The 17,858-nt window shown below is 50.3% G+C and overlaps 1 protein-coding gene across 7 annotated transcripts in view; it reads right to left on the minus strand.

Annotated features, from left to right (window-relative positions):
- Nucleotides 1-17,858, minus strand: part of RALGAPB (Ral GTPase activating protein non-catalytic subunit beta) — a 118,487-nt gene that overhangs the window by 6,067 nt on the left and 94,562 nt on the right. For all 7 annotated transcript variants that reach the window (XM_075900745.2, XM_089769807.1, XM_089769806.1 and 4 more), the window contains 11 exons: nt 16,851-17,038; nt 14,036-14,142; nt 12,517-12,669; nt 11,328-11,537; nt 8,370-8,528; nt 5,853-6,018; nt 4,243-4,365; nt 2,861-2,997; nt 1,414-1,522; nt 1,146-1,224; nt 419-567 (listed from right to left, as the gene is read on the minus strand). In XM_075900745.2, coding sequence (XP_075756860.2) covers nt 419-567; nt 1,146-1,224; nt 1,414-1,522; nt 2,861-2,997; nt 4,243-4,365; nt 5,853-6,018; nt 8,370-8,528; nt 11,328-11,537; nt 12,517-12,669; nt 14,036-14,142; nt 16,851-17,038 — 1,580 coding nt within the window. The remainder of the gene's footprint in view (nt 1-418; nt 568-1,145; nt 1,225-1,413; nt 1,523-2,860; nt 2,998-4,242; nt 4,366-5,852; nt 6,019-8,369; nt 8,529-11,327; nt 11,538-12,516; nt 12,670-14,035; nt 14,143-16,850; nt 17,039-17,858) is intronic.

The following is a 17,858-nucleotide window of genomic DNA, read 5'->3' on the forward strand; positions in this document are numbered from 1 at the left end:
TAGCGCAGGCCTTGCTGCCCTGCCTCTGGGCGGGGGCTCACTGCTGCAGGCTTTGTAGGCATGAGTCAGTCTCAGGGAGTCACCAGCATCAGAGTCACTTAGTTCTTATCCAAGCCTTTCTCCACAACTGTACCCACTGGTCTCCCCTGCCTGCCCCCCGCCATGCTGGGCCCTTGCCTTGGCCACATCACTGCTCCTGCAAACGATCAGGTGAAAGTGACAGAAGCTCCCAAACTAGGCAGCATGGATTAAGTGCTTGTCAGTTTCAGTTTACTGCACCCTCTACAGCACCGCAGCAGGCAGAGAGCTCCGCCCACTTGAGCCCCAGGGGACTCATCAGCTGTTCCCACGTCAAAATCTCTCCAACCACACAGACCAGCCCCTGGACAGTCAGACCCCCCCACGCAGCCGCGCTTACCCAGAGCTCGCCTGCTAACTACCATTCCATCCACCAGGGGGATGACCATGTTGAATTTCCCAGTCGCGCCTTGCACCTTTATCCGGAACAGCCCGGTGTTTAAGGGGTGGATGAACACCACGGGGACTTCTTTCTCAGGAGTGGTTGATCTAGAGGAACACACTTGTTACACAGGGGAGGGGGTGTTTCAAAGATAACGTGCTTCGCAGGACTCTCAACAATGGCTTGTGACTAAAGCAAGCCTTCCGGCGCGAGGTGGCCCATCCCACTGCGCCCCATGTGGCTGCAGGAAGCACCGCAACCTTTCAGGGTGTCAGGAAGAGTTTCTCCTGTCCCACGGCCTGTCCCTAAGGATGGGGGATCAGTCATAATAAAGCATTTGTACATCTCCTTCTGTTGCGAGAGCCCCAAATGCTGCACACATCGATTTTCTTCACATCTGACGCCACATTGTCAGGCGGAGAGGTTCGGTGCTTGGTCACAATTGCCAGAGCGAACCCCAACTGTCTCCTTGCCTGAAACCCCAGGCCCCTTTCATGAGTGGCCAAGGCAAGAGGGCGAACGGGAAGGCCACACAAAGTGCTCGACGCATTCTGAACAGGCGTGTGCCATTCCCACGCAGCTGCCAAGACAGCCGGCGCAGCCAATGGAGAACGGCTCTGGAGCCCTGCAGAAGCTGTGCGCAGGACGCAGAGCAGTTGTAACGAAAGGACATTCCCAGCCATACCTTAGGGAAGTGCTACTATTTGATGTCGTTTCTACCCCAGTGCTGGTCTCAGAAATCAGATCCGAGAGGGGAAAGTTCTCTGGAAGATAAAGAGGTTTGCATTCGAGGGTATTCAGATTCAGGAAATCCAGACAAGGAGTGTGGGACCAGTTAAAGGCAAAGTGCAGCAGTAAATCAGAATTCACTATTCACCTCCCACCAACATTCAGTGTAATGAGATATGTACCATGTACCACGGCCCTGCAGTTACACGAACGCTTCCACGCACCTATGTCATCGTAGCGCTCAACCCAGACAACAGACACCTTGGTCTCAGGTCCCATCGGAGGAATGGTCCGGCCCTGAGGCAACTTCTTGGGTCTGGAAGTCGGACTGAGCTATTTTGGAGAAGAGCAGAGCGGCATTTGCAACATAACGAACATTAAAGGAAACATCTCAACAAGCAGCAGCGCCGCGGTCACTCCTGGAGGAGGCTTCTGGGCACCAGAGACACAAGGGGCAGGTGGCCAAGAAGCAGGTGTGACAGCTGTTGGTGCAAGGCCACAGCCGCATTGTACCTGTTGGCCACTTCGAGCAGCGATTCGGCCCTGCATGTGAGGGGACATCTCCATTTCCTTGTTGCTACTGCCTGAGCTCAGCCCTGGATAGGCTTATGGCCTGTGACATTCTCCTGTGCTGCCCCGGAAGCCCGCTCCACCTTCCTCGGAGCCCCCAGCTTACAATGCTGCTCAGAAAACAGCAACTGTGCGTTGTGTCTTTCGTATCTCCGTGAGGGCGGAGCAAATCAAAAGACTTGTTTTCATTACTGCTGTTGCAAACCCAGCCTGGCATCGAGCACGGCTCTCAGTTCTTTCTGGCTTGTGCTTAGCAGGCATCTGCTTGCAAGTGCACAAACCCGTCAGACCAAAGTCCCCAGGCATGCCTTTGACTCCGGGTACCGGATTCCTAGAGGCCCAGTGAAGTCTGACCAGCTTAAAGGCAGCAGTTTCATACGATACAGCCCTACGTCAAGCACTGTTCTCTGCAGGCCCCCCCTTGACAAAATCCACACACGGCAAGTGCATTTAGTTACACCACGTGCTTTATCAGCTAATGCACGACATGCCCTAGAGCAGAATCAAGACATTTTCTTAAAAATATTTAAGGTCTCAAATCAGTGACTGAATGTACGTCCCAACTTCGGGCCAACGCTTCAGTTTCTAAAAACCTTTCATCTACACTGCTGACAGGCTTGGGTCTGTGCACACTACAACCAGCCTCTCCGATGCGCCAGGTGGTGCAGGAGGACTCAGCACCCTGAACTCCACACGTGCACTGTAACTAATGTGGACGGCAAGGCTTTGCCCTTTCATTACATTCCCACCATCCTGAGTTTCTAGACTGTGGCTTCGATTCAAGCCAGCTGGCTAAGCGTGGCGTGCCAATCGCCTTTCGGTGCACGGCAGGAGTCTGGGATGGAGAATATTTCAGGGTTTTAAACAGGTGTATACAAACTATGACCCAGCAATCTCTTTCTGGCACTGCACTGATGGGGATCAACAAAACTGAGCACAGAAAGGTCAGACTGCTGTTAATAATTACCAAGGCTGCGGCAGAAGAGTTTCAAACGTTCCAATCTGAGGTTACAAGTACTGCTATAAACATCACTGCGTTTTCTCTGTATGTGCTGTAGAAACAGAGCATGGCCCTTCCCTGCGGCTGATGTGTGGCCTTACCCGCTGCGAGGAATTGAGATTGTCTGTATGATTGGGGAAGAGTTCAAGGGTCAGAGACGGCTGCTTTAGGATCCCAGGCAGAAGGTCCATGTTGGAGTCACTTTCTTGCTCTGAGACGTTGCTTTCCAGTGAATCAGCTGAAAGCCAAAGGAAGAGCAAAGAATGGTTTCCTTCTGGCAGAAAAGGCAAAGCTTAGGCAGGGTTCTGAAGTGAACTAGGCCGCGATGCCTCAGAGCTCCCGGTGAGAGCAGGCCTGGCTACCAACAGGGCTGGGGGAAACCGCAGCCCAAACACAACAAAGGGGGAGAAGAAAAACGAGAAGGAAAAAAGCATCAAACCCTTGTTTCAAAGAGCACTTGCCTTCTACAGAACCCCCAAGGCGGCAGCATTCGGCGAGCCCAGCAATCCTAACTGTCCCTACAGAGTCAACACTTCAGTCCACAGAAACACAGGCCCTGGCCTAATCTAATGACCACTGCGACACAGGACTTCACTAGGAGGTGCTCAGCCACCACAGGCCTCTGCAGCCTGGAACGTCTGCTAGGGCCCCAAGCCAGACCGATAAGGGACAGAACAACTAGGAATCGAGAAGACAGGGAAGTTGGACAGTCACCGTCAGCTGGGTCGCCCGGCCTTCCCCTGGGCAGGTGGAAGTAGGCAGCGCTCGACATCCGGCAAGAGGGTAAGCACCTCGGACTCCACACTGGCAGGCACGCTGCCTTCCCAGAACAGGAGACCTGAGCATCACAGACACTAGCACTGGAAGGGACCTCGAGAGGCATCGAGTCCAGTCCCCTGCTCTCACGGCCGGACCCAGCACTGTCTAGACCATCCCTGACAGGTGTCTGATCAACCTCCTCTGTAATATCTCCACAGGTGGAGATTCCACAACCCCCCTGGGCAATTTATTCCAGTGTTTGACCACCCTGACTGGCAGGAAGTTTTTCCTAATGTCCAACTTAAACCTCCCTTGCTGCAGTTTAAGCCCACTGCTGCTTGTCCTGTCCTCAGAGGCCAAGGAGAACAATTTTCTCCCTCCTCTCTGAGACACCCTTTTAGACACTTGAAAAACGCTCTCATGTCCCCCTCAGTCTGTTCTTTTCTCCTCGCTCTTACGAAGGAGTGGGCAATAGAGGATATTGCCAAATCAGGGGTTTTATTATTATACATTTTAGGAAGCAATTTTGCAACTGATCACTTGCAGCTGACAGTGCTAATCTGATCCTTCCTCCCCGATACATTTAATCAAGAACCTGGTTTTGGGGCTCTACTTCTAATTGGGGCCTCTGCCAATAACATGACTATTAAATAAGCTCTGGGTCAAAGGAGGGCTATGTAGAGAGAGCGCTTGAAAACACACAGCAGGGACACTGTGATCTTACTTAGCGACTCCACCGGGCAGGGCACAACAAATGCTATTTCTGTGAGGGCATCAGCATAATACAGAACCTTCTTCTGCCCACTGAAGATACTCGCTCCGGTGTCTTCTGAAGAAATTACTTCATCTGAGAATGAAGAAACAAAAGTTAAGTCAAAAGAAAGAGCTTCCCAGCTGCTCCTGCACTCCCCCTGCAAAGGGCTGGCGCGCACTAGGACTCAACCAGGATGCAAGGAAGTTACTCGGTTAAGATGAAAGCCAAAGTGCGCACTCAAATCGAGTGATTGCTGGGTACCAACCACCGCCTTGGCAATGGTATAGGAGCCCGTTTGTCCAGGACTCTGTGTCCCTGAGTCTCACGCAGTTCATGTTTTAACTGAACCGCCACGTGGCGTGGAGGAGTGACCGGCACCTTCTCTTGCACTTAGAAAGGGACAGTTATTCCAAGTCAGTCTTACGTCCTGGCCTCGACTGTCACCTCGCGTCAAGAAACCCATCCAATGCTGAGCCTCTCGGAGTTAGAGAAACAGCAGCTTCCTTTAAAAAAAAATCCCCCGCATGTGACAAAGGAGCCCAGTAACACGACTGGGCCTTCCGTCGATTGTGGGACCGCCAGGGCTCTGAGTCACCACCTCTGCTCACCTTACTGCAGACACAAAGCTTGACCGAACATGCAGGGCCCCCACCAGGCTCTGCATCTACGTGGCACAGTCTCTACTGGCTGAACTGGCTGTTTCCACGGGCTATTTGTGCAGCACAGAAAGCTAACCCTTGACCATCTTCCTGCAGGGGCTAGGACCATCTTCACCAACGGGTCTGTAGAGCAATCCCTCAACTTCCTGACACGTGCATCTTTGAGAAGGTCTGTTTGCTTCCCAGACCCTCACCTGAACCTCCGAGTTCATTCACCCCTTTGCTCCCGAAAGCAGCCACCACTTCTGCCCGGCACATGAGCAACGCCTCGCTGACTTGTGCCCTTTCATAACGACCCAGAATTACAAAGCTGTGCCCACTTCACTCCCAGCGCCTGCTCCCATTTGCAAGAACCCTAATGCATCACCCTGCAAGATGACTTTGCTGCGCTCAGGCAGCTGCGGCGAGGCTGCACGGACCCGGGGGTCTTCACTCTTGCAGCCATCAGAAAGAGGCGAAGTTTGAACAGCACAAGCATTAGTCACAAGGTACGAATCTTCAGCCACTGCAACGCCAGAAATACGGGACCAAGACTCTGTCCAAGGGGCTACCTTTAAGCTGACTCCGCAGCCACTGGAAGGATGGGGGCTGGGGTCAGCGTGCCGCAGGCAGACCAGGGCCAGGCCGGACAGAGCCATCCCCATGGAAGGATGGGGGCTGGGCTGCTGCAGCAGGAGTCGAGTCCAGGCCATGTCACCTGTGGTAGGGTCCCAGCTGGAGCCCAGTGACCCCAGCTAGTTGAAAGGCTGGAGGTGGGGCAGCCCTTCCCCCGTTGTTGTAAGTCCCAGCCATGACGTTTACAGGGATCTTAGGCCACGCCCCTTCTGGGAGCACAGAACCAGCCCCTCCCACTCTGCCCGGCGGCTCAGCTCCCCAGAGAACAAGCCAGTTACGATTCCCTAAGCAAGCACCAGATCTTACCTTGCTCAGGCCCCTCTTCATCACTGCAACTGTTAATGGACCAACTTGTGGAAACGTGGCCAGTCCAGCCAGCGTGTTTTCCCACCGCTACGGCCCAGCCCAGAGACAGCAGGAATTCCAGGAAGTGGGGCTGGACATGTGCGGAAGACTCTACGTTCTTCAGGATCTGCAACATTTCAATGCACAGCATGAGCAGCCAGCTGGAGGAGGCAACTTTCACTGCTTTTTCGGAACAGCAAATTGGGTGCTGACCAAGCCCCCTCTAACCCTGCCTCGAGCAGCGGAGCCTTGGCCACGGTACTCGGGCGTCCCCGTCTTGTCTCTCAGTGAGCACAGTTCAGCCTCCCTGAGGCCTGCAGGTCTCTGCTGAGACCGCGGGAGTTCATTCAAATTGGTGAGGTTTGTCCTTTGCTTTGGGCAACAATGACATTTCCCACTCAACCCAGAGAGGGCCTCAATCCTGCCATGAGCACCAGGGACAGACTCTTAAACCACCCAAAGTCCCATTTGCTCTGGGGTTCTTCTGAACAAACTGCACTGCATGACGGAGGCAGAGAGACTTCCAGAACCAATGAGCTACTGCTGACCTGGCAGGGCCTGAACAGCGGCGCGCAGGAAAGGCACCGGGTCTTACAGACACATTAGACCAAAAGCAATGAACGCGAGCTCCAGACACGCCCCCGGCACGCTCTCCCCCAACCCTGTGCTGTACAAGCACTGCGATGGCCCTGCTTAGATTCATGCGATTTTTAAATCGGTAATGTGCACAAACTGATGAAAAACTACTTCCATAGATGAGCATTGAAAAATGCTGCTTGAGAGCTCAGAGTTTGATTTCAGGATATTTACATTGTGTATTTTGAGATGTGAAATTGACAAGTTGCGTTTTAACGGATATAAAGCTTTAACTGCTTTGAATCTTGATGTTTGTTGCCATTTAATTATTATTGGCCGAACCTGCTCAATAAATTACCCACATCAGAGAATGTAAATAAACAAAAAACTAGAAAAATGGTTCAAATGCATAATGTTGTGCAACTGTGAAAATTTACATCTATTTTACAAATGCTTAAAATAAACACTGATATTATCCATCGAAACTGCACACAAAAATCTAACGCGGCTGCGTCTTCCTCTCAAGAACTGACAAACTCCCCCACCTACCTCAAAGAGCTCCTGTCGCTTGCCGTCACGAGCCAAAACAACTGGGGAGTTTACGCCAGCTAGTATTTCAGAGGCAATAACTTCCCTTGCTCTTTGCCCACTCACCTAGGCCGGCACCGGCCAGCTCTAGAGAAGGTGATTATGGTCAGAGCAAAGACCATAAAACTAAAATCTCTGCACTTGCAAAAGGTGGAGGCACCCGTGGTCCCTCCACATGCTCGCGGTTTTATTAACTGGGCTTAGATCCCCAGGACTTCATGCATGCCACCTGATTCAGGAAATCCAGGGCATGGCCTGAAGGCCCCACAGAATACCCCACACTTTGGATACTTAGAGGCACCAGTGCTGCACATGTGCTCTGGGCCTCCCACCGAGAACTGACCTCGCAACTCTAGACTGCACGTTGGATTCCTGAAGGCTGGCCAGCTCTGCAGGACAAAACTTGATCGGGTTGAGCCCCCCAGATGAATGGCATTCAACAAAACTACTGCCGCTGGCTCAGGCGGAGTAAGGGACCTTCGCTCGCATGCCTTAGCCCCATGTTTTCAGACGAAGATGCCTGGCCTGGGCCAAGCCAGCTGGACAGTCTTTCTAAACCCAACCGCCCTGTGTCTGAAAGCCTGCCAGGGGTTTGGGACAGTAACAATAGATTCCACTCGTGCATTTCAGATCAACAAGGCTGGGCTGCATTTCCCAGCTTTGCAGATGTGGCGTGGGGGCATGGAGTGAAGGACTGAGTCTGGTGGCAGCCAGCTTCGTTCGCTCTCTGTACAGTGTGGCGCACACACAGAGCGAGGGGCAGGAACGACACACACAGCTCAGCAGGATGAACTTATACAGCCTCTGTTATGACAGGCGGGTTCCAAGCTGCAGCCCAGACAGAAGATGTGGCTGTTCAGCTCTGCGGTCCTCTAGCCTGATAATCAAACTACTGGTAACACCTGAATGCAAACAAGTACAGGCAGAGCAGGGAGGCAACTCACGGACATTCCTGTTTGAAACGAAACCCTACCAATGCAAACCAGCTGGACTTTGCACACCGCGAGACCCAAATGGCGGGACTGGGCCTGTGGACCTAGAAAGTGCCGCATGGCAGGTTCTGCAGGGAGGGGTTTCTACACGTTTAGAACGGCCCAGGAGAAGGAAGGGTTATTAATCCTGTCCATATATAGAACTAATAATTGTCTTTATTTTTCAAATATAAAAGCTCAGTGACTTGTTGGGAATCACACAGCAACAACGTGTAGCCAAAATTCCTGAGTCCTAGACCTCCACTCCAGCCATTAGATCATATTGATAAATAACTAAGCCGCAAATAAGGCAAAGAGAAATGGAGCCCAATTTTTCACATACCTCTTGGCTTGTTTTCTGGCCTGCCTTCATGTAGAAAATGAAAACTGTATCAAAAGGGCGACATGGCAGCAGATCCAAGTAACCAAGGTCATCAAAAAACCCAGGGAGAGTGGGGTCAAGTGCAATCAAATGAGGAGGTAGACGACTAGTCGCAGTTTCCTACCCAGCAAACAAAGAAGTTCAACTTTTATAACTATTAGAAAACTCTTTTCCATCAGTAATATTCTTTGATGGTTGCATTATGATCCATTTTAAAATACACTGAACATAAATGTATTTTCCTAAACAACATCAAATCTGTAACTTAATTTCCAACGTGACCCTGTGAGCACAAATGTACATGGGTTTGCAAAGAAGTCTGTATAATTTCATAGAATTGGAAGGGCCCTTCAGAGGTTATTAAGACCAGTCCCCTGCCCTCACGGCAGGACCAATCACTGTCTGACCATCCCTGAGAAACGTCTATCTAACCTGCTCTAAAATATCTCCACAGATGAAGATTCCACAATGTCCCTGGGCAATTTATTCCAGTGTTTCACCTCCCTGACAGTTAGGAATTTTTCCTCAAGTGCAACCTAAACCTCCCTTGCTGCAATTTAAGCCCATTGCTTCTTGTCCTATCATCAGAGGCCAAGGAGAACGATTCCCCCCTCCCTTGTGACACCCTTTTAGATACCTGAAAACCGCTATCATGTCCCCTCTCAGTCTTCTCTTTTCCAAACTAAACAAGCCCAATTCTTTCAGTCTTCCTTCATAGCTCATGTTTTCTAGACCTTTCATCATTCTTGTTGCTCTTCTCTGCACCTTCTCCAATTTCTCCACATCTTTCTTGAAATGGGGTACCCAGAACTGGACACAAGAGTCCAACTGAGACCTGATCAGCACAGAGTAGAGCGGAAAAATGACTTCTCGTTTCTTCCTCACAACACTCCTGTTAATGCATCCCAGAATCATGTTTGCTTTTTTTGCAAGTGTCACACTATTCGTTCATTTAGCTTGTGGTCCACTATGACCCCTAGATCTCTTTCTCCAATACTCCTTCCTAGACAGTCACTTCCCATTCTGTATGTGTAAAAGTGATTGTTCCATCCTACGTGGAGCATTTTGCATTTGTCCTTATTAAACTTCATCCTGTTTACCTCAGACCATTTCTCCAATTTGTCCAGATCATTTGAATTATGACCCTATCCTCCAAGGCAGTTGCAACCCCTCCCAGCTTGGTATCATCTGCAAGCTTAATAAGTGTACTCTCTATGCCAATATCTAAATCGTCGATGAAGATATTGAACAGAGCCGGTCCCAAAACAGAACCCTGCAGAACCCTACTTGTTATACCTTTCCAGCAGGATTGGGAACCGTTAATAACTACTCTGAGAACAGTTATCCAGCCAGTTATGCACCCACCTTATTGTAGCCCCATCTAACTTGTATTTGCCTAGTTTATTTATAAGAAGATCATCAGAGGCCGTATCAAATGCCTTACTAAAGTCTAGGTATACCATGTACACCGCTTCTCCCTTATCCACCAGACTCATTATCCTATCAAAGAAATCTATCAGATTGGTCTAATAGGATTTGTTCTTTACAAATCCATGCTGGCTGTTCCTTATCACCTTATTATCTTCCAAGTGTTTGCAGATGAATTCTTGAATTACTTGCTCCATTATCTTCCCTGGCACCAAAGTTAAACTGACTGGTCTGTAGTTTCCTGGGTTGTTCTTATTTCCCTTTTTATAGATGGGCACTAGATTTGCCCTTTTCCAGTCTTCTGGAATCTCTCCTGACTCCCATGATTTTTCAAAGATGATAGCTAAAGGCTCAGATACCTCTTGTATCATCTCCTTGAATATTCTAGGGTGCATTTCATCAGGTCCTGGTGACTTGCAGACATCTCACTTTTCTAAGTAATTTTTAACTTGTTCTTTTTTATTTTAACTTCTAAACCTACCCCGTTCCCACTAGCATTCACTACGTTAAGCATTCCTTTGTCAGACTTCTTGATGAAGACCGAAACAAAGAAGTCATTAAGCACCTCTGCCAATTCCAAGTTTTCTGCTATTATTTCTCCCACCTCCCTGAGCAATGGGCCTACCCTATCTGTGGTCTTCCTCTTGCTTCTAATATATTTATAGAATGTCTTCTTGTTACTCTTTATATCTCTAGCTAGTTTGAGCTCATTTTGTGCCTTTGATGTACCTGGTTCATTGAAGAAATTCTAGACGTACCAAGAGATTTGACTGAGTAGAAATGACGGAAATAGTTTTGAACATTTTAATATTAATAGTTTACCCTACATCCAGGCTAGTGAGGACTTTGGCATATTAACATTGTGCTTAACTCCAGATGCACTTTGTTTTGCAGGCCATCTGGAAGAAAGAAATCTCTAAGCACTTCTTGTGATTATTATTTCTGCAACGGCTCAATTCTCTGTTTGTTGACAATCTATACAGAGCTAGAGACAAACCTTAGAGTGTGGCATAAAAAACCCCAAGGCAGGTGGTGGTCTTTTCCTCTGAAAATTGCATTATTTGAACTAACCCATAAAATGAGAACTTGTGTTCTCATGGTGTTTCCATTACACGGATCCCAAAGTGCCTTATGTAGCAACTCACAATCTATGGATGGATGATACCTGGATCTCTGAAATACAACACTGCAATCGTACCGAAATGTTCAGGGCTGACAGCAACTTTGTATCCAACTGGAATGGCAGGAAGCATTCCAAGTACACAAGAAGCAACTGTCCCAACGTATGGACCCTTTGCAGAATCAGCTCAGAGCTCATCTCTGTACCCCTTGCTTCCAGAACCCCGGAGAAGTCCTGGGGTTCATTTCCCTGAATCTGAGCACTCTATCGCTATCTACACAAGAGCAAACTTTCCAAATGACACTGTTTGGTCCTGCAGGATACTGGGTGTTTGAGGCCATTGGTACCCTAGGAAGGAGATAAGAAGTCACCTTCAGTGCCTCTAGTGACAGAAATCCAAAGTGCGAGAGGAAGAGGCGTGCTGTCTGGAATTCCTGGGCAGGAGACGGAGGTTTACACTCAGTAACTGGGTCAGGGAAACTCTTCTTGAGCCACTCCTCTTCACTCTGCTGATCTATGGAAGTTTCGTAAGTGATCTGCTGGGCCATCCCATTCCTCAGCTTCTCATGTCGCTCTTCCAACTGAAACACAATATTTCACAGATCAGACCCCCTTTCCCAATTGTTTCAAAACATCTCCCTGGGCAGCCCACAGAGCAACAAAGCACAAGCTTGGACCATTACCGAAACACACTGCCACGATTATGGAAACACTCCAGAGGGAGGTCTCAAGGGGGGGTGGGGAGGCGCAGGGTCAGTGAATGTGACTTGAAACTCCCCAATTAATATCATTTGTTTAGGGCAACAGTGGCAAACGATCTCTCCAGCATCAACTCCGATACCCATCTCTCAAAAGAGCTTCAGAACAGCACATTTTTCTCATGTAGCAGTGCCACATCCACAGCCACTCTCAAGACAGAACTGGTCCTTCCCTCTTTCCCCAGAGCAGCGGCAGGAAACAAGTCACTGCCACAGGCCATCACAGTATGTCACTATTGGGGCAAAAGATACTGGCCTGTTGGGAACCTTGCCCCCTACGCAATGACAAGTAGCCTCATATCATAGCTCCTGAAGGTTGAACCTCTCTAGTCCGGCACCCCTGTGACCTGACCAGTGCCGAATCAGAGAATTTTCCAGATCACGGAAGGTCAATATTGTCTAGCAGCATTACCAGCACTTCCACTGCTTCCTGAGCTGTTAGAGAACATTGAGGGGTGAATTAGAGCTAAATAACAGCACAGAACACTGAGAGCCAGGACTGGGGGCTATAAACAAACTTTATGGGACTGCAGGAAACTTGGCCACACCCATGCTAACCGAAATCATGCCGGACCATGGATGCTGCCAGACTAGAGAGGTTCAACATGTGCTATCAACATTGGATAGTTCCTACACTTCACTGATCTAGTGGGTTTGTCGTTTCAATAATGGAACTTGGTAAAGTTCTACTGCAATACCCTTTAGAACAGAAAAGTGTGAGAGCTAAGTGCTCCATTGGTGCTCCAAATGGACTCTGAAGCTGATGGAAAGAACAGAGGGATCAAAGACTAAAACCTCTTACTTCTTCATTAACAATTTCATGCAAGTCTGGAATGCTCAGGTCAGCTTTCACAAAGGGGATCTTGTCCACCTCCTCAGGAAAGGGTCGGTGTTTCACACTGTATTTGAGTCCAACGTCATTTTTAGGAGTTGGTCGAGGTTCTGGTATAAACATCTGTTCCAATGAAGGGAACAATGTTAGTCCAATGTACATGCTTTGTTCTATAGTGCAGTACATTTATATTACACACACAAAGAAAAAGATTTCTATCACAATATCTTCAATACATAAGCACAGGTAAGAACAGGCTCCATGTCTTAAGAAAGCATTCAGAAAACTAAATATTGTTCACCTGTAAGACCTGAGCCTACGTTTTAAAGCAAACTTTGATCGTCTCAACCTGCACATTATGGTGGTTCTACTCCTGCATCAAAGACCCCTGGCTTTCGACACAATCTCTGTGCAACCCCCAGTCCCATTTGATTACGTGGAAGTTACCAGCCTTTCTGGGGTTGCTTTAGTTACAGGTTAAACCAATTCTAACGACCTTTAAAGAGAACTCGAGAGTATTTCTGGCCTCCCCACCTGGCCTTACTGAGTACGTGACGGTGCATGTCAGGTGGAGGAGCCCAGGTGTGCAGAGAGGGGTCCTGCGGGTCAGGAGTTCACTGGCCTGCCTGCAGCTTGTAATTCCTGCATTTTGTTCTCAGCAGTACGAGCAGAGCGGTACCCACGCCCCGAAGTCTGAGTGGGAGCACCACACCAGGGGAGCCACGTGGGACAAGTCTGGGTCGCGCCGAGTGTCACGTGACTAGCAGGGGTAAACATGCAAGCAAGCAGCACTGTATTCTCGCTGCACTCCCAAGTATTTCCCACGCCAAGGAGAACCCTCCCTGTGGACTCTACCACAGCCCCCTACCTTGCCACACCACAGGATTCCCAACCGAGTGACACTTCAGCCCAAGCGCCAGGGCAGCGCTAGAAGCACCCCAAGAATTACACGCTTCCCCCAAAGCCTGCGTAGCCACGGGCAGGCTGCAAGGAGCAATTGGTTTTGCTTGGGTTTCCTATATTTTTGGATTTGTAAAGGGACCGAAATATCAAGGAGACAGCCAAGGCTGCCAGCCCTACATTTCAACCAGTCTGGGATCCGTGTTTCACTGTAGGGAATCCATTTCCATTACTCACAGCCAGCCAGAGAAACAGCAAAGCTGTCACCCATTCATAAAAGCCAAAAGCCCAGGAGCTACAGCATCACCTGCACTCACACCCTGAAGGGCATGTTCAGCCCCCCCCCGATGCTTTCCAAACAATGCGGGGCTGCCCGCCTTACACACGGACTTGTGACAGAAGCAGCACAGACATCCCACTATTAAAACAAATCTGTTGGCAGCACCAGAGATGTGCCTCATGACCCAGATTTCAAGGCACCGGGACTCAGCCAGGCAATCGTTATCTCTCTGGGGCATCTTGCTAGTTTAGTGACATTTCTGCTGAGCATCTGTAACGTACCGATTTCCCAATGGGCATAGATACAGACCTTCTGATTTGCTTTAGCTCCTCTTGGTAAAAGGCAAAGTTGCTGGGCCCATGCAAGTCTTCCAGACGCCCCCCGGATCAGAATCGTGACAGAGGGGAACGAGTCATCTGCAGAGTGCACAGATAAAACGCACTGTGGGATAATTTAATGCAACTGGCAAACATGGTGATCAGCACAGATAAACACATTCATACCATGAAGGCTTCCAACACACTGTATTGCCACATAACCTTGGAGATGTTTAGGGCTAACTCCCCAACTCTAACCCATAAAACAGCCTCTGAAGTGTAGCAACAATACAGTTTGCTGCAACGTGGGAATACTGTTGAGTGGGGCTTTCCAACATTCCAAGTGCACTTCTACCCCACGCCAAGTCACCTGGGTTTGACAGACTGCACCAGGTCCATCACAACCCGGCTCATAGGGACTGTAATTGCTGCCTGCTGAAGTAAGGCCAGAAGACTGAAAGAACCGACTGCCTGTTCAGATGTGCAGCAAGGGGACTCTGCGGGATACGTAGGGCTGTCCATTTCATTTCCTGTACAGGCCCTTCCACAATACCAGCCTCTGAGACTGTAGGATGGACTTTGACAGTGCTCGGAGGGTTTTAATGCCAGTCACAGGCCATTACAATGACTTAGGACAAACACCATTTGTCAGAGAGAAGTGCTCACTTGAGTGCGTGCGTGTACTACACCAAGCAAGTCAAGGAGTGTCGTCATACTCCTGCCTGGATTAGACACAGGTGGGTGCGGGTGTTCACTAGGATCCGAAGGGGACACACTTCGCTAGAATTGCAGCTAGCAGTGGTCAGGGAAGCTGCAGGAGCCCTTTGGGCACTTCGGGTACCATCTAGTAACTGCACCCGTGTCTCTGTTAGAGGGCAAAGACGAGAGGCCCACTGTGGTGGACACTGTCAGTGTCCATCTGAGGACAGGGTGGCCACCAGTCCCTGAGGACTTGATGAGGCTCCTACTCCAGGCACCACTCGATAGCGATGACGCTGTAATTTTAGGCTACTAGCGCATCTTCCACTTTTGAGAAATATCGGAGTCCTCAGATTTCTGGCGGGTCCCACATATGGGAGTGAACTAGTGTCACTGGTCAATGGCCTTCCGGCTACGGACAAGGACCATGTGTCCATGTTAAATGTGAGATCTGTCGGACTCGTCTTCCTTGGATAGTCAACATGCCTGAGTGGACAGGCTCACTCTTTAGTGGCCCCTTTTTTATCCAGGAAGTCGCAGAGAGTGAGCTGAAAGTGAGTAGCCAAGGCGAATGGCATATTAGGCTGCACTAGGAGGAGCACTGCCAGCAGATCTAGAGAAGTGATTATTCCCCTTTATTCGGCTCTGGGGAGGCCACATCTGGAGTACTGTGTCCAGTCCTGGGCCCCCACTACGGAAAGGATGTGGACGCATTGGAGAGGGTCCAGCGGAGGGCAACCAAAATGATTCGGGGGCTGGAGCACGTGACTTACGAGGAGGGGCTGAAGGATTTGGGCTGGTTTAGTCTACAGAGGAGCAGAGTGAGGGGGGATTTGATAGCAGCCTTCATCTCCCTGAAGGGAGTTCCAAAGAGGATGGAGAGAGGCTGTTCTCAGCAGTGGCAGATGGTAGAACAAGGAGCAATGGTCTCAAGTTGCAGTGGGGGAGATCTAGGTTGGATATTAGGAAAAACTATTTCACTAGAAGGGCGGTGAAGCGCTGGGATGGGTTCCCTAGGGAGGGGGTGGAATCTCCATCCCTAAGTCCCGGCTTGACAAAGCCCCGGCTGGGATGATTGAGTTGGGTTGGTCCTGCCTTGGGCAGGGGGCTGGACTCAATGGCTCCTGAGGTCTCTTCCAGCCCTGGGATTCTGTGTTTATTTGTCTCCGGGCTCTTACTCTAATTCCCTCCTTGTTCAAGTGCACAAAGCTCCCAGGAGAGTTAGTAAGCAGCCAGCGGTCGGGCACAGCTGCACCTCTGTACCGCTAAGCCCACTGGTGCAGTGGAGGGGCCACCCAGCATCTGCTGAAGACTAGAGCTCAACTGAAGTTTGGGCCCTACAGACACAGCACAGCTGCTGGGAGTCAGCACCCACAGACAGGGCCGATTTATCCATTAGGCACAGGGCCTAGGGCCCACGATACTTTTAGGAGCCCATGAACATGTTTTAATTTCTTTTAAAATCAAAAGAAAAAAAAAGAACTTTTAGGGACTAAGAAAATGTTTTTTTTCCCCTCACATCAGAAAAAAATGAAACTTTTAGGGCCCACGAAAATCTATTAAATTTTGCCTAAAACAGAAAAAAATAAAATGTTGAAGTATTTAAAGTTAGAGCAAAAATCATTTTTAATATTTTTTTTTTTAATGGAGGAAGGGGCCCACGAAGGCAAAAGCGGCTGGGGCCCACGAAAGTCATAATGTGGCCGTGCCCACAGAACCGTGCAATAGCAAGAGAGCCCTGAAGTGAGGAATCGATACCACGCAGAGCGGTTGCTAGTGCCCTCCGAGTGACACACTTCAAACACTCGCCCCGTCCTGGAGTGGGATGCAGGACTTTCTCAGCACCCTGAAGCGGAACTGGTTTTACTCCAGCAGCTGTATTTCCCGAGCAGACAGCTGGACGCACGCGAGCTCCCAGGCCGGTGCCCGCTGGCAGGTTTATCTGCATTGTAACTACAGGGACACTTGCTTGCTCTTACTGTCTGAACGCCAGCACGCTGTGCGTCAGAGCTCACGGTGTGGGGCAGGGCTCCAGGGTGCGAAGGCAAAGAACAGCCCGACTAAGCCAGCTCCCTTTGCAGATACGTGGCATCACGTGTTTAACTTACTTTGCTCATTCCCTAAGGGCTGCTCCAGCATTGCCAGGATGACACTGTTGTCCAGGACAAAGTAGCGGAAGCTGTGTTTGTTAATGGCGGGGAGACGGGAGTATTTAATCAAGGTGGTTTCATTCACCAGGCTGCAAGGAGAGGCAGGGCCGCTGGGCGAAGGAAATGCTCCAAGTAACTGCATAATACTGCAAACGAGAGGAATCCAGTCACTGGCACATCAGGAAATGGGGCACCTGGAAGCCTGTCTGAGAAGGGAACCTTCAGGCGTCTTGCTCCCTTCGCATCCTGGCACAGGAGAGAGGAGCCTCCTCCGGCCCAGCCACAGGGCCAGACTAAGGAAGGGGCGTTAGGGGCTGCAGCCCGTAAGCTCCTGAGTACTGGACCAGCCCTTCCAGGCGGGCAGAGGGAGTGGAAAGTGGCTGCACACGCTGCCGTTCCTTCCCTGTCCTAGGACACTCTGTCCCCCTGCTGCTCTAGCCTGGAGGCTCCACCCCTGCAGTTCCCACTGGCCGGGAATCGTAGCCAATGGGAGCTGTGGGATCAGTGCCTGCAGGTGAGCATGCGGCAGCGTGGGTCACACGGACCATCTGTTCCCCACCCATGTGGCATGGGAGCGGCTCGAGGTAAGTACCCTACACCCCAATCCCTGCCCCCCATGCACCCTAACTCCCTCCCAGACCCTGCACTCCAGTCCTAAGTCCTCTCATGCACCCTAAGTCCCTAACTCCCTTCCAGCCTCCACATCCCAACCCAGAGCCCCAGCCCTGAGCCTGCTCCACCACCCTAGAGCCCTCCTAGACCCCACATCCTAACCCTGAGCCCCCTCCAGCACCCGAACTTTCCCTGAGCCCTCTCCTGCACTCCCAGCCCCTTTGCCCAGCCTAGAGCCCCTTCCCAGACCCCAAACACACCTCATCCCCAGTCCCACCCCAGAGCCTGCTTCCCTAGCCAGAGCCCTCATCCCTCCCAACCATGAGCTCTTCCCACACCCCAAGCCCCGTAGCG

Source organism: Pelodiscus sinensis, chromosome 17 (genome assembly GCF_052426305.1).
Source record: "Pelodiscus sinensis isolate ZL-2025 chromosome 17, ASM5242630v1, whole genome shotgun sequence".
Classification (NCBI taxonomy): Eukaryota; Metazoa; Chordata; order Testudines; family Trionychidae; genus Pelodiscus; species Pelodiscus sinensis.